At 62.6% G+C, this 20,677-nt stretch overlaps 1 protein-coding gene across 2 annotated transcripts; it reads right to left on the minus strand.

Moving 5' to 3' along the window:
* Positions 1–141: 141 nt before the first annotated feature.
* On the minus strand, positions 142–17,461 carry RANGAP1 (Ran GTPase activating protein 1). Of its 2 annotated transcripts, none has more exons than XM_055141515.1 (16): positions 17,186–17,461; positions 13,995–14,144; positions 10,955–11,082; positions 10,816–10,875; positions 9,479–9,658; positions 6,632–6,766; positions 5,319–5,477; positions 5,041–5,154; positions 4,732–4,831; positions 4,571–4,655; positions 3,885–4,062; positions 2,866–3,021; positions 2,216–2,318; positions 1,477–1,565; positions 1,247–1,368; positions 142–672 (listed from the first exon to the last, which is right to left on the minus strand). In XM_055141515.1, the coding sequence occupies exons 2-16, from the start codon at positions 14,104–14,106 to the stop codon at positions 603–605; spliced, it is 1,791 nt and encodes a 596-aa protein (XP_054997490.1). In that variant the 5' UTR covers positions 14,107–14,144; positions 17,186–17,461; the 3' UTR covers positions 142–602. The 2 variants fall into 2 exon arrangements, with proteins under 2 accessions (XP_054997490.1, XP_054997491.1); XM_055141516.1 differs by having other exon boundaries at positions 2,866–2,985; positions 17,186–17,458.
* Between the last annotated feature and the right edge of the window lie 3,216 nt (positions 17,462–20,677).

The raw sequence follows: 20,677 nt of genomic DNA on the forward strand, positions 1-20,677 counted from the left end.
CCGCTGTACTATCGCTCCGGCCCCCTTCTAGGTCCTTGCCCTGCCTGGGCTCGCCCCTGACAGCTGAGGGGGCTCCCGGCTCTGCGGGGTCTGTGTGTCCACCCGGCCCAGGGCGCCGCGGGAGGAGAGGCTGTGGCAGGGTCACTGCCGCCACACACACTTTATTGGGGACGCCCGGGCACAGCCCGGCACGGCACTGGGGAGGCGGGGGGGCTCTCACCCACCCGGCCCCAAGCAGCAGCTCTGGCACGAGTGGAGCCCGAGCCGGGCCGGAACCGGGTCTGGGCCTGGCCAGGGGCTGCCGGCCTCGGCCCATCCCACCCAGACAGGGGAGGCCTGGGCTGCTCACCGTGGGCCAGTCACAGGCCAGTGGGCCAAGTCCCGACGGCGCAGTTCAAGGGCATGGTGGCTCTGACCGCCCTGGCCAGCGTCCCTCCCGGCGGTGACAGTGCCACTCAGACCCGGAGCCGGGAGCAGCCACCACGGGCACACGCCCCACACTCCCTCGGGGCAGCCACTGCGCCCGGCCAAGCCCTCCGTGCCTCGGCCAGTCCGTCCCCGAGTCCTTCCCCGAGGGCTGCTGCAGGCCAGGCCTCGAGGGGCTACACCTTGTAGAGTGTCTGCAGCAGGTTGTGGCGGGCGAAGGAGCAGGATTCCAGGGCGCCGTTGGGCCTGCGGCGGGAAGAAGGGGTGGTGTCCCGGGGAAGGTTCCCCCCTCCACAGCCCAGGGCTCGGGGCCTTCCCTGCTCAGGCGGGCACAGGGCAGGGCTGGGCAGCTGGGTGGTGCCCACACACCTGCTACCCAGTGTCTCCCAGACAGGCGCCGACAGCGGCACCGGGCAGCTAGGGTCAGGGGGAGGTTCTTCTGCGGGCCCACACCCAGCCGGGGGAGCTGGGGACCCAGAGGTGGCAGAGGACACAGGGACCCTGGCCAGCCCGGGGTACCCCCGCCCCTGCTGAGGTAGGGGGTGGGGCTGCCTCACAGGCTCTGACCCCTCTGGGGGTTCAGCCCCAACCACACACCGGGCCCCGTGGGCAGCCCCCCACCCACTAAGGCCCTGGACTGACGGCCGGGCAGACGCTGGAGGCAGGAGAGCAGCAGTCCCAGCCCGATGGCTCCACTCGGGTGACCGGGCAGTGCCCACCAGGGCCCACGGGGGCAGCCCAGGTTTCCGAGCACTTGGGGCTCTTGTCCCTTTTGGAAAATGGGGACGGGGCAATGTCCTGCGTCCCTCCGGCCACTCACTTGGTGATGAAGGCCAGCAGCAGCGGGGCCAGCGCCTTGGGGAAGTAGTCCTGCTGCACAACATGGCTCAGCGCCATCAGGGGCCCTGACAAGTTGGCGATGACGTTGACCTTGTCTTCACTCTGAAGGGGGGCGCGGAGCAGAGGCGGTAAGCCTCCAGCTGGCCCCGGAAGACAGGGGCTGTGCGGGCGGATGCTGCCCCCTTCCCCGGGCCCCCCACGCCCCCTTACCTTGAGCAGACCCATGTGGATGAGCAGCCGGGTGACGAAGACGTTGGCATTGAAGGAGGACGAGCCGAAGGCCTTCCGCATCAGGGCGTCTGCGGGCACGAGGGCGGCTCAGCGGTGCCCGGGGCCCCCGTCGGCCCCCACGCCCAGGGCTAGGTCCTGCCCCCATCGGGGGGGTGGACACGGGAGGTAGGACAAGGACACAGGTGCCACACCGAGGGGACAGGCGGCACCGGGGAAGGGCTCAACCTACCGGCGTGACACCTCAGCCTGTCCCAGTGCTGGCCTGTCAGGCAGGGCGGGCGCAGGGGCCTGGCCCGGCTGGGTGGAGATTGAGGCGCATCAGCCTGGGGGTCCGGCCATCTAGATGGTCAGTGTGTGAGTGTGTGTGTGTGTGTGTGTGTGTGTGTGTGTGTGTGTGTGTGTGTGAGTGTGTGTGTGTGTGTGTGTGTGTGAGTGTGTGCCTTCGGGGGTGGCGGGCCTGCAGGGTCGGCCCTGGGCCCTTATTCCTGCCTGGGAACCAGACTTCAGGCATCCTGTCGCCATAGAAGCCCATGAGCCGGGTCTCCGGGACAGGCCGCCTCGGCAGGCGCTGCAGGGAGCCCAGTGGAACGCACCACACCTCGGGGACAGACGGACACAGACCTCGCCCGCCCTCAGCCCTCTCTGGGCCGTGAGCAGAGAGCAGGGGGCCCAGCTGGACGTCCATCCCCTGCAGCTGGCGTGTCACTGCCTGCCTTACCCACAGCGTCCTGCACGGCCGTCCTCACTGTGGCTTCGTCCCTGAACACAGAGGACACCTTCAGGAAGGTACACACCACTTTCTCCGGGTCGGATGTGTCAGTCTGAGGACACGAGAACAATAGCCAGTCACCAGAGGTGGCGCCACCCCATGGCATGAGAAGGGGCACGAGAAGGGCCCCGAGCAAGTCTGGCCCACAGTGGGCAGAGCTGCAGGCCACAGAGACACGGGGAGAAACCCCGGCACCATCTTAGGGTGTGACCCCCAAACACAACAGACTCCAGGGAGGCCGGAGACCTGGTACGGCGGCTCAGAGGGCGAGCACCCCGGGTCCCATCTTCGGCACAGCTGGGGGTGACCCCAAAGACACCAATCTCAACCCCAGTAAAGAGTTTTTTTTTTTTTGCTTTTTTTTTTGGGTCACACCCGGCAATGCTCAGGGGTTACTCCTGGCTCTGCACTCAGGAATCACCCCTGGCAGTGCTCAGGGGACCATATGGGATGCTGGGAATCGAACCCGGGTCAGCCACGTGCAAGGCAAACGCCCTACCCGCTGTGCTATTGCTCCAGCCCCCAGTCCCAGTAAAGGAATCCCAGCACCAGCCCACTGACGCCCCTTCCCGTCCGTCCACTGCACCCCGGGCAGGCACCTGCTGGGTGATGAGCGCCGAGCTCTTGGGTCCCAGGCGCAGCAGCTTCTCGGGTGACGGGAAGGCCAGAAAGGCGGAGATGTCGGCGGGCGGCGGGGAGGCCAGCACGGGGGCAGCTTCCTGCAGGGCAGGGCGCGGAGGCCACTGGAGCACGGGCTGGCACAGAGCCAGAGCTAAGGCTGGTGGCCAGCAGGGGGCAGCAGTGGGGGGGGGGGGACACAAGCTGCTCTCCTGACCCCCACCCAGCCTGCGCCTCAGGCTCCCCCGCTGCCCTCAGGTCCCCGGAAGCTTGACCCGGGAACACAGTGAAGGTGCCCAGAGGGCCCAGGTGTCCGACCCCAGCCCTGGGCCACCCTGGGACTTCACCAGGGGCCTTGAGGACAAAAAAAAATCCTCATTTATGCTTCTCTAGAAAAAAATTTTTTGGCTTTTTTTGAGTCACACCTGGTGATACTCAGGGGTTCCTCCCAGCTCTGCACTCAGGAATTACTCCTGGCGGTGCTCAGGGACCATATGGGATGCTGGGAATCGAACCCGGGTCGGCCTCATGCAAGGCGAACGCCCAACCTGCTGTACTATCTATCGCTCTGGCCCCTTACTTAAATTTTTTTTTCTTTTCCTTTTTGGGCCACACCTCAGTGCTCAGAGCTTCCTCCTGGCTCCACTCAGCGCTCACTCCTGCAAGTTTGGGGGACCATATGGGACGCTGGGAATTGAACCCGGGTTGGCCATATGCAAGGCAAGTACCTTACCAGTTGTCCTATCACCCTGGCCCTGTATTGGGGTCACCTGTATTTCGTGCAGGTGGTGTGCTGGCGGCCTGGGGTCACAGCTTTAGCAGCAGAGCGTGGACGCTTTCCCGCCTGTGCCCCTCGGCTGGGTGCACGCCATGCTGCTGGCTGCGGTGTTCCCACCCCACTCCCGGCCAAGGGTCTCTCGCGGCAGCTGCCTTGCGCTCTGGGCGGGGCTGGAACCCCAGTTCATGCTAAGCCGAGACCTGCCAACAGCCGGGCACTCACCCCAACGGTGGGGTCCAGAATGTTCCTGGAGGGCGTGCTCATTTGCTCTCCTTGTCTTTGCTGCGGTGCTTCCTCCTCGTCATCGTCATCCTCCTCCTCTTCCTCCTCCTCTTCGTCTTCCTCTTCCTCCTCTTCTTCCTCCTCCTCTTCCTCCTCATCATCTTCACCTTCATCGTCACTGCAGAGTTGATTGACATGAACCCTCCCTGCTTGGTGAGGGGGCCCCAGCTGGGCACAGGGAGGAGCCCCCACTCACAGTGGGGGCGGTGGGACACCAAGAGGCCCATCAGCCCCCCCAACAGACCCCGGGAGAGCCCAGGCAGTGGCCAGAAGAGGAGCCGCCGCTCTGGACCCCACAGGACCCCCAGGACATGGCGAAATACGCACGTCGCCGTGGCTGGGGTCCAGGACCCAGCACTGCCGCCAACCACAGCCCCCAAGGAAGCTGAGCCCCAGGCCAGCACGGAGGGACAGGAGGGCAGGGGGCAGTGGGGACAGGGCGTCAACCTTCCTCCCCGGGGCAGTCACCCTGAACCAACAGCAACCCTTACACCGTCACCCCCAGTCGCACCCGCCCCCCCTACCCCCTGCCCCTGCTCCCCGGCCCCCCGGCCACAGATCCCCGTCTCTCCCCTCATCTGAGCCTCCGGATCGCTGCCCCCCAGGGCCGCCCGGCGCGGGCCTACCTGAGGGACGCCAGCACGGCGCCCAGGCTAAAGCCCTCCAGCACCTCCTGCAGCCGCTCGCAGCCTTCCTCTCCCAGCGTGTTGCCTGCCCACGGGGACGATGCAAGGTCAGCCGGGCCCAGGGCCGTGGGCAGCGCTGGGCAGAGCCGCCTCGCTCTTACCGTTGAGGTCCAGCTTCTCCAGGGCCCCCTTGTCGGCCACGGCCTCGGCCACGGCCAGCGCCGCCTCCTTCTTGATCTCACAGAAGGACAAGTTCAGCTCCTAGACCGGGGCGGGACAGAGGGAGGTGACGGACGGGCCGGGCCGGGCTGGGCAGCACCGGGGTCCAGGGTGTGGACGCCCACAGCCCCGTCGGGCTCCTCCCTCTGACAGAGGCTGCGGCCCAGAGGACAGGGGCAAGCGCCGGGCCCTGGACCCGCCGTTTCGGAAGCCGGGACGCCCACCCTCCCCCACCCCTGCCCCGCAGGCACCTTCAGCTTGGGCAGGCCGCCGCGGACGGCCTCCGCAATGGCCACGGCGCCCCTGGAGCGCACCAGGCAGTCCCCGAAGTTGATCACCTCCACCTGCCGCAGCGTCTTGAGCGTCTAGGAGAGGAGCAGGCTGAGGTGAGGGCACAGGCCATGCCCTCTGCCCGGAGGCCCAGCTGACCTGGCCGCTCCCGCTCCCAGGCCCCGGGAGGCAGCGAGGTCGGAGGTGCTGACCCCCCTCCCCTGGGCCCGGCGCCTCGCTCTGCAGCCCCCAGCCTCACCTTGGCCATGGCCCCCGCGCCCTTCTCGGTGAAGGTGTTGTCGTTCAGGTTGATGACCCGCAGCAGAGGGTTAATGGCGAAGGCCTGGGCCAGCGCGGTGACCCCGGGGTGGTTGATCCCGTTCTGGGGCATGTGGACCTCCTCCAGGGTCCCGATGATCTGCAGGGCGGGGCGGAGGGAGCGGCCGTGGGCGACAAGCTCAGGGGCGAGGGGCTTGCAGCTGAGCCAGGCGCGGTCGAGAGGCGGCGCCATGCTCTGCTGTGATCCGCGGGCCTCTCTGAACACAAGACCCCCAGGGCCACTCCCTGTGGGGGGGTGAGGCCTTCCCTAACCGCCTCTTTTTCCTTCAGGTAAAGCCCCTGAATCCGTTTCTAGTTTTAAGTTACACGATACAGGACTGCAATGGAAAACAATTATCTGAGTGATCAAAATAGTGAGGCGAGCGCCCTGAACTCCTGGTGTGGTCCCCAATTCCTGGTGTGGTTTCGGGCTACGCTCAGCGGGGCCAGGGGTCACTCCAAGCAGTGCGCGGGAGGGGGGGGGCAGGGGCCAGGATGGACGCGGAGCAGGACTGCCCAGAGGGGGCACAACTGCCACCTGAGGGGCGGGAGCGCGCTGACCCTGCCCAGGGCCGATCGCCAGCATCCCATATGGTTCCCTGACCCCGGACATCGCCAGGTGTGACCCCTACCCCAAAGCCACTGGATAGGAAAAACTTCCGTGACTGTCACCGGTGCCCACACTGCAGGGGTTTCTAAAGCTGGCGAGGGGCAGCGGTGACCTTCACCGCCAAAGCGTCCTCAGATTCACCTCAGCTTCCCTGGCAGGGACTCCCGAGCACTTGGCTGTGTCTCACGCACCACTGCCTGTGCAGACTCTGTTCTTTTTCCTTCCAACTAGCCCCGTCAGCTCTGGAGGGGGCAGCCGGTGCTGCTGGGGGTCAGCGGGGCAGACAGAAGGCTGGGTCCCCCCTCGGTGACAGGGTTGTCCTGACCCCTGGGGTGCTAGTCCCACGGGGCAGAGCCTCTCACGGTGCTCACGTCAGGGACGCTGTAGCCTGGGCCTGCCTGTCTCGCAGGCCAGTCTGAGGACTGCATCACATGTCCCCAGCCAGGCCAGACGCATGGCGTCCGAGCCGAGGTCACTGTGTGACAGGATGGGGACACCACCCTCCCCCCGAGCCTGGCACACGCTGTCCAGCCCTGCCTGGGCAGTCTTCGGTGGCCAGGAGGTGTTTTCTCAGCCCAGGACAGAGCAGCGGCTGGGCCGGGCCCGTGAGCCCAGGACTGCAGCTCCCCGTGCGGGCCACTCACCCCAAAAGCTTCCGCCAACGCAGTGGCTCCGTCGTTCTCCAGACGGTTTCTGCCCGCCACAAAGACCTTCAGGGCCAGGGGCTTGCCTTGGGCACTGGATTTCCGGTAACAGTCGGTCAGGGCTGCAGCCAGAATCTGGGGGGAAGGAGAAGGCCCTGGTCTCAGCCCCCGCCCCCGCTGGCACCGGGTCAGGGCACACAGACGCCCCAAAGTCAACGTGCGTTGACTTTGTTAGGCCTTCAGGGGACGTTTCGGCAATGGGTCCCGGCTGCTCAGACCTGAGTCAGAAAAGTGGGGGTCCCGGGGTGGGTGGGGGCGGCCCCCTCGCTTCCCAGGCTTCCTCAGTCAGAAGCCCCCGCAGGCAGAGCCACGGTTCCAGGGGTGCTGTGACGGCTGAGCAGGGGCAGCCTCTGGGCACCCTCCCGCTGCTCCCCGGTACCCCTGCAGCAGGTCCCGGCTGCTGAACCTCGAGTCCCAGCCCCCAGGAGGGTCAGGCAGCCCCTCCGAGGCCAAGTGAGAGACTGCTCAGACCCTGCCCGGGCGTGGCCGATGTGGCTGGCGGGAAATGGGGCCGAGCCCTGTGGGCGAGCACAGGAGAGGTGCACCCCGCCACCTCACTCAACCCCAAGTCTAGCGCTGCCCACAGGGAGGCCGGGCCCAGCCGGGGACTGGGACATGGCCAAAGCCAGAGGGCCAGGGATGGCCAGCACCGCCAGACCTGGATGGTGGAGGCGATGCCCGGGCCAGGCCACAGACACACGCCAGCACATTGGCAGCCCCGGGGCCACCACCTGGTGTTGGGGACTGTTTAGGACCCTGAACCCCTCAACCTTTTACTCTGTACAAACCAGAAAGTTCCATTACCAGCATTTGCATAACCTGAGGCACAGGTGCCCTTGTGACAAAGGAAATAGCTAAACTCAAGAAGTAAAAGTAGCCCAGGACAATTAACCACGAGACCCTCAGGGCCCGTAGAGTAGAATACCTTACTTAAAAGCCATACCTTAGCTTATTACAAAACCTTGTACGTTCCTGACAGATGTTCCTGCCAGATAAACCCTTGTCTACGTGACTGCTCTTCCCCCTCCCCACTATTTCTCAACCGACTCTTAGAGAAGATTGTAGCCCACCAAAGAACACCCCAACCTTTCCTTATTTGGTCTGAGAAGACACTTCCCTGATGATTGACAACTCATGTACCAACCCCCTGCTAAGAAAGGTATAAAACCAGCATGGCTGGTAATAAAGATGCTCTTGATCAGCATATGTTGTCTTGAGCCTCCTTCTTTCTAACCTCACCAGTTTTATTCTCAGGTCGGGACCGCTCACGAAACCCACTCAATTAGGAGCGCTTTCCACTGTTGTCTCTCCGCGGGCCAGAGAGATTTCAGGGAAACACGCAACCTGGGGCACCCAGCACAGCACCACGGGGCCCAGACGTTGCTTTGACCCAGCAGACCCAGCAGTCAGCCCGGAGTGGAGCTGTCAGGGAAGGCCGGGCCCAAGCTCATCTCCCCTGACAGTGAGGCCCCCCCCTCCCAGAGCCGGGGATGTGGGGTCCTGGAGCAGCGAGGGAGCCGCCCACCGCACCGGGCATGAGGACCAAGCATCCAGCAAGGCCACCCAAGCCCCCCGCACCCTCTGCTCTGCACTGATGCGCACTCGATGTGGACCACCAACGGGCGACTGCCCAGCAAGCGGGGGCTGCTGGTGGCAGGAGGGCGCGGCAGCTCCTCAGCCCCGCCCCGCCCCTCCGCCCGGGCCTCGCGTGGCTGGTTCTCGGGTCACAGCTGGAGATGCTCAGGGGCTCCCCAGGCAGTGCTCATGGGACCATGTGGGACTTGCACAGAAAGCTCGCCAGCCCTTTTGGCACCCCCACCCCAAGCCCACCTGTTGTGGCTCTTGACCCCAGAGGTCTGAGACCGGTGAAAGCAGCGAGGGAGACCGCGCAGGGTTGGTGTGCCCGAGCCCGGCGGGGACACTGGCACAGCACTGCAGGGTAGAGCCTTAGGGGTGACACCAATGGCCTGCTCCCACCAGCCGCGGCACTCCCAGCACCGCAGGGGGGACCCTGGCGGTTCCAGCACCACAGGGCCCAGGCGGCACCGGGTCCCAGGGCCAAGAACTGCAGGGGCTCGTGAGCCACTGGGGTGATGTGCATGCGACACACCTTCCGGGAGAAGCTTCGGGTCAGAGCAGACAGGACAGCAGGAAGGGCACCGGCCTGGCACGGAGCTGACTCGGGTTTGACCCTCTGGCACCACATACGGTTCCCCAAGCCTCGCCAGGAGTGATCCTCAGGCCAGAGCCAGGCATCAGCCCTGAGCGTCACTGGGGTGGCCCCCCAACCACAGCCAAAACCAAAGCAGCATGTCCCAGCACAAATGCGGGGTCCAGCACCAGCGCAGCGACAAAACCAAAGCTACTGCTCGTCCGCCGGTGGTGGACAGTGCTCCTGGCTCTGTGCTCCTGGCTCTGTGCTCAGGGAACACTGCTGGTGGGACTTGGGGGATGTGATGCCAGGGCTGGAACCCGGGGCGGCCATGTGCAAGGCCAAGTGCCCTGCAGACAGAGACGCGGGGGCGCCTGGCGCTCGCAGCACCCGCTGCGGTTCTGGGGAGAGGAGCGGGGACGGCTCCCCGACAGCGCTCCCGGCCTCCCTCCCACACGCCCACGCAGGAGGAAGGCCCCAGCTCGACGCTCTGCAGAGCCAGCAGGCCGGAGCACGATGCCAAGGAGTTGTGTTGTCAAGGCAACTCCAGATCTGGGAGGGGGGCCGCCTGGCAAACCCGTGGGGGCCGTTCTCCGGGGCAGAGGGGAACAACTGAGCCCTGATGCCGCACCCACCTTGCCGCCGCCGATGCCCATGCCGCAGTTGTTGAGCTTGAGTTCGTGCAGGGTGAAGCAGGCGGGGCTCCGGAGCAGGGCCTCGAAGCCGCGCACGCCGTCGGGCCCGAACGCGTTGTCGCTGAGGTCCAGCTCCACCAGCTGGGCCCCGGCCGTGATGAGGCCCTCCCCGAGCGAGATCTGGGCAGAGGAAGCACCCGTCAGTGTCCCAGGCACCGCCCGGGCACCGGCCAACACCATCAGGGGCCCAGGTCGATGATCTCTCAAAGTGTCTTCCTGCGCCTGGGCAGGGACGGCTTCTTTTAAGGGGGGGCATCGGAGCTCAGTCAACTCCACATGACGGGCCTCAAGCCCCCCGACGGCATCTGTCACCCCGAGATGGCTGTTAGTCGATGGCTGAGGCCGACGCACAATGTTCTCAGCAGCCCCAGTCAGGAGAGAGAAGAGCAGGGTAGCGCCGTGACAGAAAACCTCACCCAGGGGCACCCCGTGTGGGGGTACACCAAGAAGATGCCCGCCTTCCTGCAGTCTGCCAGGCCCTGGGGAGGAGGCCCCTCCCTGTCCCTCCCACACGCACATACATGTGTGCGCACACATGCACATGCATGCACACACAGGCTGGGAGACTAAATAGGAAGAGACAGAAGCGAGCTACGAGTAGACAGGCGTGCGCAAACACGCGCAGACACACACACACACACAGCACAGAGGCTGGGAGAGAACCGAATGCTGGGGAAATGGAGGAGGAGGCAGAGAGAAACGAGCCGTAAGTAGGTATAAAGACAGACAGACACAGACACACAGACACACACATACACACATACAGAGACTGAGAAGCGAATCCTGGAAAAAGGGGGACACAGAGAGAAGTGAGCCAACAGACAAACAGACACACACACACACACACACACACACACACAGGATGGGAGAGAGCCAAATGCTGGGGAAATGGAGGAGACAGGGAGAAGTGAGCCACGAGTAAGTGACAGAGACAGACAGACAGGCAGGCGGGCAGGCAGACAGATGGACAGACGACAGACAGACACAAACACACACAGAGGATGGGAGAGACAGAGAAGCGGGCTGTGTTCAGATCCAACCCCAGAGCAGTGGGGGCAAAGGGAGGCCGAGGCAGGCCCTGGGGGCAAAGGGTTATTCACCAGTGGTGCTCTGGGGTCACTCCCGGCTCTGTGCTCAGGAAGAAACCTGGACTCGTCTCGGCTCTGCCCCAGTCACCCTCCGTTCCCCTCCCCGGAACACAGCACAGATGCTGTGTCCTCCTGGCTTGCAGTTCAGCATCCCCGGTCCCCCGGAGCCGGGTGGGGCCCTTCCCTTACCAGAGCCGGCGGGATCTCGGAGCGCAGCCTTCCCGTGAACATGTCACTCCAGTGGCACCGCTGTAGAGGGAAGGGACAGTCAGAGGCCGTGGGGGCCCCGCGAGTCACCGGTGTGCACGGCAGCTCGTGCAGGTCTTACCTTCAGCTCCGACTTCTTCTCCAAGGCCTTGGCAATGACTTTGGCCGCTTCCACGCCCACCGTGTTGCCCTCCAGACGCAGCGCCTCCAAACCTTCAAACTCTTCGATCTCCTTAATCACCTCTTTGGCTGTCGGGACCGGGACCGAAGGACAGGTCAGCCTTCGCTCACCAAGAGCCGGGAGAGGCCGGTCACCGCCTGTCTCGTGGCCGGGGTGAGGTCTCTCCCGTGGCACAGGGGCAGGCCCTCTCGGCGGGGATTGTGCCGAGGCTCTGGGGCCAGAGGAAGGGGCTGTCTGGCTGACTGGGTGGGATGCATGGACACTCCCAGGGAGGCACTAGGTGTGCTAGGGCTGGGAACGTCAGAGATCACACAGGAGCTCAACAAGCCGATCTGTCATCTGGCTATTCTGCTGCTCCTGGGTCACTCCTAGAGGTGCTTGGGGACCACGCAACCCCAGGGCTGGAACTGGGGGTCCGCATGCAAGGCCCGTGCTCAGGCCATTGGGCTGGCTCTCAGGCCCTTTACACACACACACACACACACACACACACACACACACACACACACACACACACGCCGTATCACAGCGACATGGTCATGCCGACAAGAGCAGCAGAGAGGGAAGGGGACAGGAGACAGGGAAGGGCCCCGCTGGCCCCGCGCTGATGGCTGGGCACCCCCTTCGCAGCGTTCCCCCCAGCCCCACTCTGGCGCTCCGTAGAGCAGAAAAAAGCCCATCTCTGGGTCACTTAAGGTTTTTGTTTTTTTTTTTTTGCTTTTTGGGTCACACCCAGCGATGCACAGAGGTTACTCCTGGCTCTGCACTCAGGAATTACTCCTGGTGGTGCTCAGGGGACCATATGGGATGCTGGGATTCGAACCCAGGTTGGCCGAGTGCAAGGCAAACACCCTACCCACTGGGCTATCGCTCCAGCCCCCTCACTTAAGTATTTTGGAGGGAAACGGGGCTTGTTCTAAATAAACACATGTCCCTCCCCTGCCCTGGAGAGGGTCTCAGCCGCGGTGAGCTCACGGGAACCTCCCTCTCCCCCCAGCCCGTCCCTCAGGCCCGCGCCGAGGCCTTCTGGACCCTCAGAGAGCTTCCGTCTCCCAAGGTACTCCAGACCCGCCTTCCTGCCCTGAGCCCGACGCCTCAGCTGCCTCTAAGGCGGGCAGTGTGTCCTGGGACGCGGCACCTGATTTTAGAGGATCACCCAAACTGGGCTGATCCCAGCGCCTCTGCTCATCGCTGTGCCCCCAGAGCCTGCAAGGTTGGGGTGAAATCCACCTCAAGGGCTTTTGTGAGGAGAAACCAGCTGGCTACTACGGCACAAGGACTCTGCCTGACCATTCAATGATCGGGGCTTAAGAAGCAAACCCGGAGCCGAGAGATAGTGCAGCTGCAGGGCACTTGCCTGGCCCGTGGCCAAGCCAGGCTGGTTATTTTGTTTTTGGCCTTTTGGGTCACACCCAGTGATACCAGGCCTTATTCCTGGGTGTGCTCAGGAGTCACTCCTGGAGGTGCCTGGGGGACCATACGGGATGCCGGGGATAGAACTCGGGCCGGCTGACTGCAAAGCACATGCCCTACCTGCTGTGTTATCGCTCTAGGCCCCACCTCAGGTTTAGTAGCCAGGAATGACCCTGAGCACAGAGCCAGGAGTCAGCCCGGAGCACTAGGTATGGCCCAACAGTATGGCCCAACACTGGACCTTACCCCCACCCCCAACACACACACACACACACACACACACACACACACACACACACACACACACACCCTCCCCCAAAGATTCAGCTGCGCTGTGAAGATCCCAGCTGACTACTGTTTGTCTAACCTTGGACGAGAGTTCCAAGTTCTTTCCCCTATTTACAAAACGGCAGCGGCCTGGGAGATGAGGCTCAACCAAGAGCTCAAGGCTGGACACGTGAGGCCCCGGGTGCGACCCCTAGTACACAGACATGCAAACCAGCCCCCACCACCCTCACCTCCCCCTCCCCCAGGAAAGGAGGTGGCGCTCACAGGGAGGAGCTGACACCGCAGGGCCTGGAGGTGAGGAATGCACAGCGCCACGCCTGACAGGCGGCCAGCCAGCTGGCCCGCACCGAGGCAACCCTGCAAGTCGGGGCCGGCGGCCCGGCCGCGCTTAACCCTCAGAGCCCTGACAAGCAGGTGCCAGGGGTCAGGCCTGGTCAGTGCCGAGGTGCCCTGGCCAGGGGTAGGAAACTCAGGTCCGAGTCTCTCCAGTCCCAGAGCTGGCACATGCCAGGGCCGGGAGCCGCTCCCTCCCGGGGCGTCTATGCCAACTCAGCTGTTTCTTTTCTCTTTGGCTTTCTGGGCCACACCTGGCAAAACTCAGGGCTGACTCCTGGCTCTGCGCTCAGGAATCACTCCTGCTGGGACTCATGGGACCAATGGGAGCCCAGGGGTCAGGCGCAGCCAGCAAGGTGCTCCGCGCCCTGCAGGCCCCGGCTCGGGGAGGCACAAGGGTGTGCAGAGCAGCCTGGGAGCAGGGCACTGACGGCAGGGCGGGAGCCGCAGAGAGCTGCAGCCCGAGGCTACCAAGGTTCCCCAAATGCACCAACAGAATAAAGAAGGTGGGCTCACACCCAGCGATGCACAGGGGTTACTCCTGGCTCTTCACTCAGGAATTACCCCTGGCGGTGCTCAGGGGACCATATGGGATGCTGGGAATCGAACCCGAGTCGGCCGCGTGCAAGGCAAACGCCCTACCCACTGTGCTATCGCTCCAGCCCCAGGGAGGTGCTTTCTCCGGTGGCTGAGTCCACTTGAGTTCCCGCACCGTGTCACCACGCGCGCCGCCAGAACTGCAGCAGAGCTGGGAGTAGCCCAAGCACCACAGGGCAGGGCCCGAAATTTAAAACAAAACCAAACGGCGCCCAGGAGCCTCTGCCCTGGGGCGGCCACTCAGTGTCCCTCACGGCCAACTGACCCCTCCAGCCTGAGATGTCAGCAGCAGGGACACCCACGGGAGACAGAGACTGGCCCGAGATGCCCGGCCCGGGCACACACTCACCATCTTCTGCAGTGTTGAGTTTGAGGCTCTTGCCCTTGAAACTGAGCTGTCCGCCGGCCACCTGTGTCTTGGCCAGTGTCTCGGCCAGCTTGGCGATGTCTTCGGAGGCCATGATGGTCAGGCTGGCGGGCTCCCCCGGAGATCTGCAAACTGCGGAAACCAAAATTTCAGAGGGGCCGGAGAAATAGGACATCGGGGAGGGCGTTAGCCTTGCACATGGCTGACCAGGGTTCGCATCCCATATGGTCCCCCAAGCACCGCCAGGAGTAATTCCTGAATACAGAGCTCGGAGTAATTTCTAAGCCTTGCTGGGTGTGACCCAAAACAAGAAAACAAAACAAAAAATGTTTATCATGCAGAAAATAACGTAGGGAGGGTCGAGCACTGACAGGAATGATTCCTGAGTGCAGAGCCAGGAGTGACCTCTGAGTACTGCTGGGTGTGGCCAAAAAAACAACAGGGCCAGAGCAATGGTACAGTGGGGAGGGCGTTTGCCTTGCACATAGCTGACCTGGGCTCAATCCTCGGCACGACCAGGAGTCATTCCTGAGTGCAGAGCCAGGAGTAACCCCTGAGCACTGCTGGGTGTGGCCAAAATAAAATAATAATAATAACATGGGGGCTGGAGAGACAGGACAGTGGGGAGGCGCTTGCCTTGCATGCAGCCGGCAGGGTTTGATCCCTGACACCCCATACAGTCTTCCTACCCCATCAGGACTGATCCCAGAGCACAGAGCCAGGAGTAAGCCCAAGCACCGCCAGTTGTGGCCCAAAACAAAACATCAAAAAGGGAGTGTGGGGCCAGCACGATGGTACAGGGTTTTGGGCAAAGGCCTTGAGCACAGCCGAGCCAGGCTCAATCTCTGGTGCAGCCAGAGGAAGCCCTGGACGTTAGCAGGTGTGGCTCACAAAGGAAAAAAGAAAAACCACGAAACGGGGGCAGGCACTGCCTGCGTTTTGTCCCTCACTGGGCTTCCGGGGTGCCAACGTCTGATCCCCGGCATGACGTCGAGCATTGCAGCCGCAAGGATGCGTGAGCGCTGAGCCGGCACGAGGGGAGCACAGGAGCGTGTGCGCCTCAGCCGACACGGAAACAGCAGAAGCCAAGGAGGGGCCGGGAGCGTGTGCACGAGCCGGGGCTGGCTCAGGCTGGGCCGCAGAGGAAAGATGCATTTCCTCAGGTCCCTGAGCACTTAACCACCGGAAGAAAGAACAACAGCAACGGGGAAGGACAGTTCCAAAAGCAAGAAGGCAGGAAACCCGTTGGCACGTCTGAGGCGTCCCTGTCCCAGCAGTGCTCGGCCCAGCACGGGGCATCACAGTCACGCGGGCAGCCGTCTCCTGCCCCCTCGCCCCACGGGTGCCCGCTGACCTCGGCTGCTCTCCGCCTGAGGGCCCCATTCCTCACACGGGGCGGCGGCGCCGGGACTCAGGACTTCCATCCCAGGGGCCACCCCACCGCCCAGGCTGGCATGACTCTGGGGGTGGGGTCCGGGGGGCTGCCCGCTGCACGTCTTTGAGCTCTGGCCGGGAGACTGGGCAGCCCATGGTGGTGCGGCCTCAGGGGTTTCTAGGTGACCGAGGACCCTACATCACAGCAGCCACCATCACAATGGACGAGGGGCAGCTCCTAGAAGAAGGGGCTTCCGGCCTGGAGCTGAGCGGGCAGCGCGCAGGCCGGCTCCGTTCCCGAGGCCAAACGGCCAGTGATCGGGGAGCCAAGGAAGAAAGCCACGGAGCACAAAGCCAGGGTACCATCCAGCCAGAAGCCGCCAGCCGGGCAATCGCCCCCAGGCCTGCCCCTCCCCCGGGCTTCTGGGCACAACAGTGCACGTCTCAGCACTCCCCTGACCTGAACAGGTTTGCCCGCTTCTCTCAATCAATGACCACCAAGTCCATCCCCGAGTAAGGGGTCATCCGCTCACTAACCCCACCGGCACTGAGCGCTGCGCCAGGCAGCGGGAGCGGACCAGGCACAAAGCGAGAATCCCGCCCGATGTGTCCCAAACACATCAAGGAGCCCAGGCAGGGCCATGAAGAGTCAATAGGCCTGGGGCAGGGGGGCTGGAGGTGGGGACAATTTAATGCAGAAGGGCTAGAGAGGGTGAGGAAGGGAAACAGATTTGGACTATGGGGCGCGGAGGTGGCCAGGGGAGAGCGCCTCTACGAAGTGGACAAGGGGCCCCGAGATAGGACAGCGGGTAAGGCGTTTGCCTTGCATCCCATAGGGTCCCCCAAGCACCTCCAGAAGTGATCCCTGAGTGCAGAGCCAGGAGGAACCCCTGAGCATCACCGGGTGTGACCCAAAAAGCCAAAAAAAATAAAAAGAAAAAGCAACCGGGTGGAGTCCTGAGGCCGTTTGAAGAATGTTGGCATTTACTCAGCCGAGCCCAGGGCAGTTCCGAAGCTGCCCTGTGCTTTGGGAGGATGCAGCGATCAACTGCACGGGGTCTGGGATGTCGACCAGAACCAGCTTGCCCTGCACGCCCTGATCCTGGGTTCGATTCTTGGCACCACCTGGAAACCCTGACGGTCTCCCCGGCACCAGGAGGAGCCTGAACAACCCTGAATGTAGCCCCCCCCCAAAAAAAATCAAAAACTAGAAGGGGGGACCGGGTGAAACAATGCAAACTCGCCCGGAACCTTTGCAATTCCGGAAGGGGGCAGGTGGAGCCTCGCGGGAGGGCGGGAAGTGCGTCCACCGTAAGGACCAGGAGAGGGTCACTCCGACACGCGCACCCCACCCTGCAGGACGAAGGGGGTCAGGCGGGAGCCCCGCGGGGGCGACCTGGGGCGACCCGGGTTCCCTCCAGCCCTCGGTCCCGCCGCAGCTGCGAGCCCGCGGCTCCCGCGACGCCGCCCGCAGCGTCTCCCGCCACCCCGCGGCGGCGACGGGGAGGCGGCGGCAAATGACAGGCGGCAGCGCGGGAGGAGTCGCGGCGCCTCCCGGGGACACGGACGCTGCGGAGAGACGCCACCGCGGGCGGACACCGCCCCGCGCCTCAGTTTCCCCACAGATGAGAAGGACCAGCCCCTCCCCCACACCGGCTCGGGCTGAGGAGAGGCCGCGGGGTTGCCCCCAGGCCCCGCGCGGCGCCCCCGGCGGTGCCCGCTGCCGGCGCCGAGCTAGGCCCACGCCCCCCCCGCATCCCGGCAGGTGACGGGGAAAGCGAAGGGACCCCTGACCCTACCGTGAACAGGCGGCGCCGCCGCGTGGGGCGACCCGAGCGCGCGCGATCGCCCGGCGGGGCGGGGGCGGATTTAGGGTCGCGGCCTCCGAGCCCCGCGGTCCCGGGATCCCGCCCGCCCGTCGGTCCTCTCTGGCGGCGCGGCTGAGTCCCTCGCGTCGCCGTCACCACCTGCTCTCCTGCCGGCGGCGGATGATGGCGGAGGAGGAGGATTTTGAAAGCCGGCAGTTTCTTTCCTTCGATTTGATTTGTTCCAGTGCCCGGGCCGGCTGCCCCTGGCCCCGAGCGCGTGGCCTGTCGGGTAAGGTAGTCCAGCACCCCGGGCGAGCAGCGCGGCAGGCGCGGCCGCGGCGGCCTCGGAACTACCAGCCCCACAATGCACCGCGCCCGGCAGCCGCCGTCCGCTCGCCTCGCCCTCTGTCTTGGGCTTCAGGCGCTTTCTTGGGCAAGCACGGCGCGGGGGAGACTACAATTCCCAGCACGCCTTGCGATCCTGCCCTCTGCGCCTTTCCGGAAGTTTGTCTTGCAATAACTTTATTGAGAAAGAAAGGCTGTCTCTGCTGAAGGCTCGCCGCTCCTCGTCTCTGGCCAGAAACAGTATTTTCCGAAAAATAGCTTCGCCGTATTGTTCCGTGAAGTCGATAAAGAGACATTCGAATATTTTCACACAAGTAGCCACAAATGATGGTCAATTTTTAAGAAGTGGGGGAGGGAAATAGCGTGTGAGCCTATAGTGGAGAAACTACTTAGGCATACTAGTAAAACCAGCTGTCCACGTGAGTGTCAGCAACAGGGACAGTAACAGCCAGGGCGCGCCTCGCGACCGGCTGCACCCGGAAACAGCCTCACCGTGCAATCAACAAAACATTGTGGTTGGGCTGGAGAGATAGTGCAGCCGGTTCAGTGTTTGCCTTGCACCGCCAGGTGTGGCCCAGCAACAAAACAAACTGCAATCATCTAATCATCCAATCGGGAGAAAACAGACAGATCTAAAATGTAGATCTTGGGGCCGGAGCGATAGCACAGCGGGTAGGGCGTTCGCCTTGCACGCGGCAGACCTGGGTTCGATCCCCGGCATCCCATATGGGTCCCCCAAGCACCGCCAGGAGTAATTCCTGAGTGCAAAGCCAGGAGTAACCCCTGAGCATCGCTGGGTGTGACCCAAAAAGCAAAAAATAAAAAAAAATAAAAAATAAAATAAAACGTAGATCTACGTTATAGTATTAGTCCTCTGGGTTCTGTCAGTAATGTCTGTGTCATGACAGGTGAAAGAAAAGTCGAACCAAAAAATAAAGGCATGCTCCTGTATGGTCCTAGACCATAGGAAGAGAGGTGGTGGGGAATTGCCATCGAGGGCAGTATGGAGACAATTAGCAATATTTGGCTATTGGCTAGTATTGTCTCAATGTTTGGGTTTGGTTTGGGGGCCACGCCCAGCAGTACTCAGGATTTACTCCTGGCTCTGTGCTCACTCCTGGCACTGCTCAGGGGACCAGATGGGGTGTTAGGAATCAAACCAGGTCAGCTGCAGGGAGGGAAGTGCCCTGCCCGCTGTGCTATCACTCCCGCCAATGTTAAACTTCTTGTTTAGGGGAAGTACTGGGTTATGTGCGCTGGAGTGATAGCACAGCAGGTAGGACGTTTGCCTTGCACACAACCAACCCAGGTTCAATCCCTCTGTTTCTCTCGGAGAGCCCGGCAAGCTACCGAGAGTATCTCCCCGCACGGCAGAGCCTAGGAAGCTCCCCGTGGCGTATTCGATATGCCAAAAACAGTAACAACAGGTCTCACTATGGAGACGTTACTGGTGCCCGCTCGAGCAAATCGATGAACAACGGGACGATAGTGCAGTGCTACTGGGTTATGTAAGAGGAAATACATGCTGAAACGATGAGGGGCCTAACGTATGTAACTTACTCTCACCTGGGCCCCTGAGGGTACATGTGATGCACATGAGGAAAGGTTAATAAGTGAATCTGGGTGAAGAATGGACGGAAGTGCTTTGAACACGTTTGCCCCTTTCCTGAAGGTGGGCTTTTGATGTGCCTATGTGGTACCTGTGTACCTCCGAGAGAAACAGAGGGATTGAACCTGGGTTGAGGCCCAAGGCCTCACACCTGCCAGGCAAGTGCCCTACCCGTGAGCCACACACAACCACTCACTTAGTCTTCACCATCGCAGAGGGAGTGGGCTTTAGCACTGGCCCTCCCAGGAACACGGAGGCTGCAGGCTCCTGTTCACACGATGGAGACGGGGCTCCCCTCTTCATTCTCCTCCTCCTCCCCTCCCTCCCTTGTCAAATGCTGCCTCCTCCGAGTAGCATTCCTGTGCTCCGGCTCCAGTGAGTCATCTTCCTCCACACACGCCACCTCCCCACACACCCCCAAGCTGCAGGTCCGGGGAGCAGCTGGTCGGCCGCTCTGGGGGTTGTTCCGCAGTTTGCTGTATTCTTAGCGGCTTCCTCCTCCTCCAGCCACAGGAACCGCGTCCTTGGCAGCAGCCCCTCTGGGCCTGGCTGCTCCCAGGGGCTCTGAGGTTACCTGATTTCAACCGGATCCCAGGGGGGATCATTCCTTACCTGCGAAGGGGAGAGCCTGTGCTCTGCCGAGTCCCCTTGGGGCGGGCACAATCACACCCACTGGGTCGTCCATGACGTTCCCCCCAAGCTCCCTTCACCAGTTTTACTGAGTTTCCAGTTTTGCTTTCCTTGGTCTTTTTTTTTCTTTGCTTTTTGGGTCACACCCAGCGATGCTCAGGGGTTACTCCTGGCTTTGCACTCAGGAATTACTCCTGGCAGTGCTTGGGGGACCATATGGGATGCTGGGGATTGAACCCGGGTGGGCCGCATGCAAGGCAAATGCCCTACCCACTGTACTGTCGCTCCAGCGCCCAGTTTTGCTTTCCTTGGACCTCTGGCTTCCCCCACCCCCACCCCCACCCTACCCCCACTTTTTTTTTTTTTGGTGGTGTTGGCAGTTGAACTCAGAGCCTTACACGTGCAAGGCAAGTGCTCTACCATGCAAATCTTTCCTCGGGGTCCAAAGAGATGTCCCAACAAGAAGAGGAAGCTGGGCAACAGAACATTTGGGTGACCTCCCCTTCATCCTGGAGGGAAGGAGAAGAAGAAAAAGAAAGCTGGGAAAAAAAGGAAGAGGGGAGAGAAGGATGTGACAAACATCATCTAGGAACCAGAGAAATAAGGAGCTGGAGTGCAGAGACCTGAGTTTAATCCGTGAGCTGCAAATAGACCCGGAGTGACCCCTGAGAACTGTTTTTTTTTCTCTTTTTGGGTCACACCCAGTGATGTACAGGGGTTACTTCTGGTTCTGCACTCAGGAATTACCCCTGGTGGTGTTCAGAGGACCATATGGGATGCTGGGAATCGAACCTGGGTCAGCCGTGTGCAAGGCAAACCTCCTCTCCACTGTGCTATCACTCCAGCCCCACCCCTGAGCACTTTTGGGTGTGCTCTCCCCCCAAAAAAAGTTCCTTGGA

The sequence above is a fragment of the Sorex araneus genome, chromosome 6, assembly GCF_027595985.1.
Source record: "Sorex araneus isolate mSorAra2 chromosome 6, mSorAra2.pri, whole genome shotgun sequence".
NCBI classification, from domain to species: Eukaryota; Metazoa; Chordata; class Mammalia; order Eulipotyphla; family Soricidae; genus Sorex; species Sorex araneus.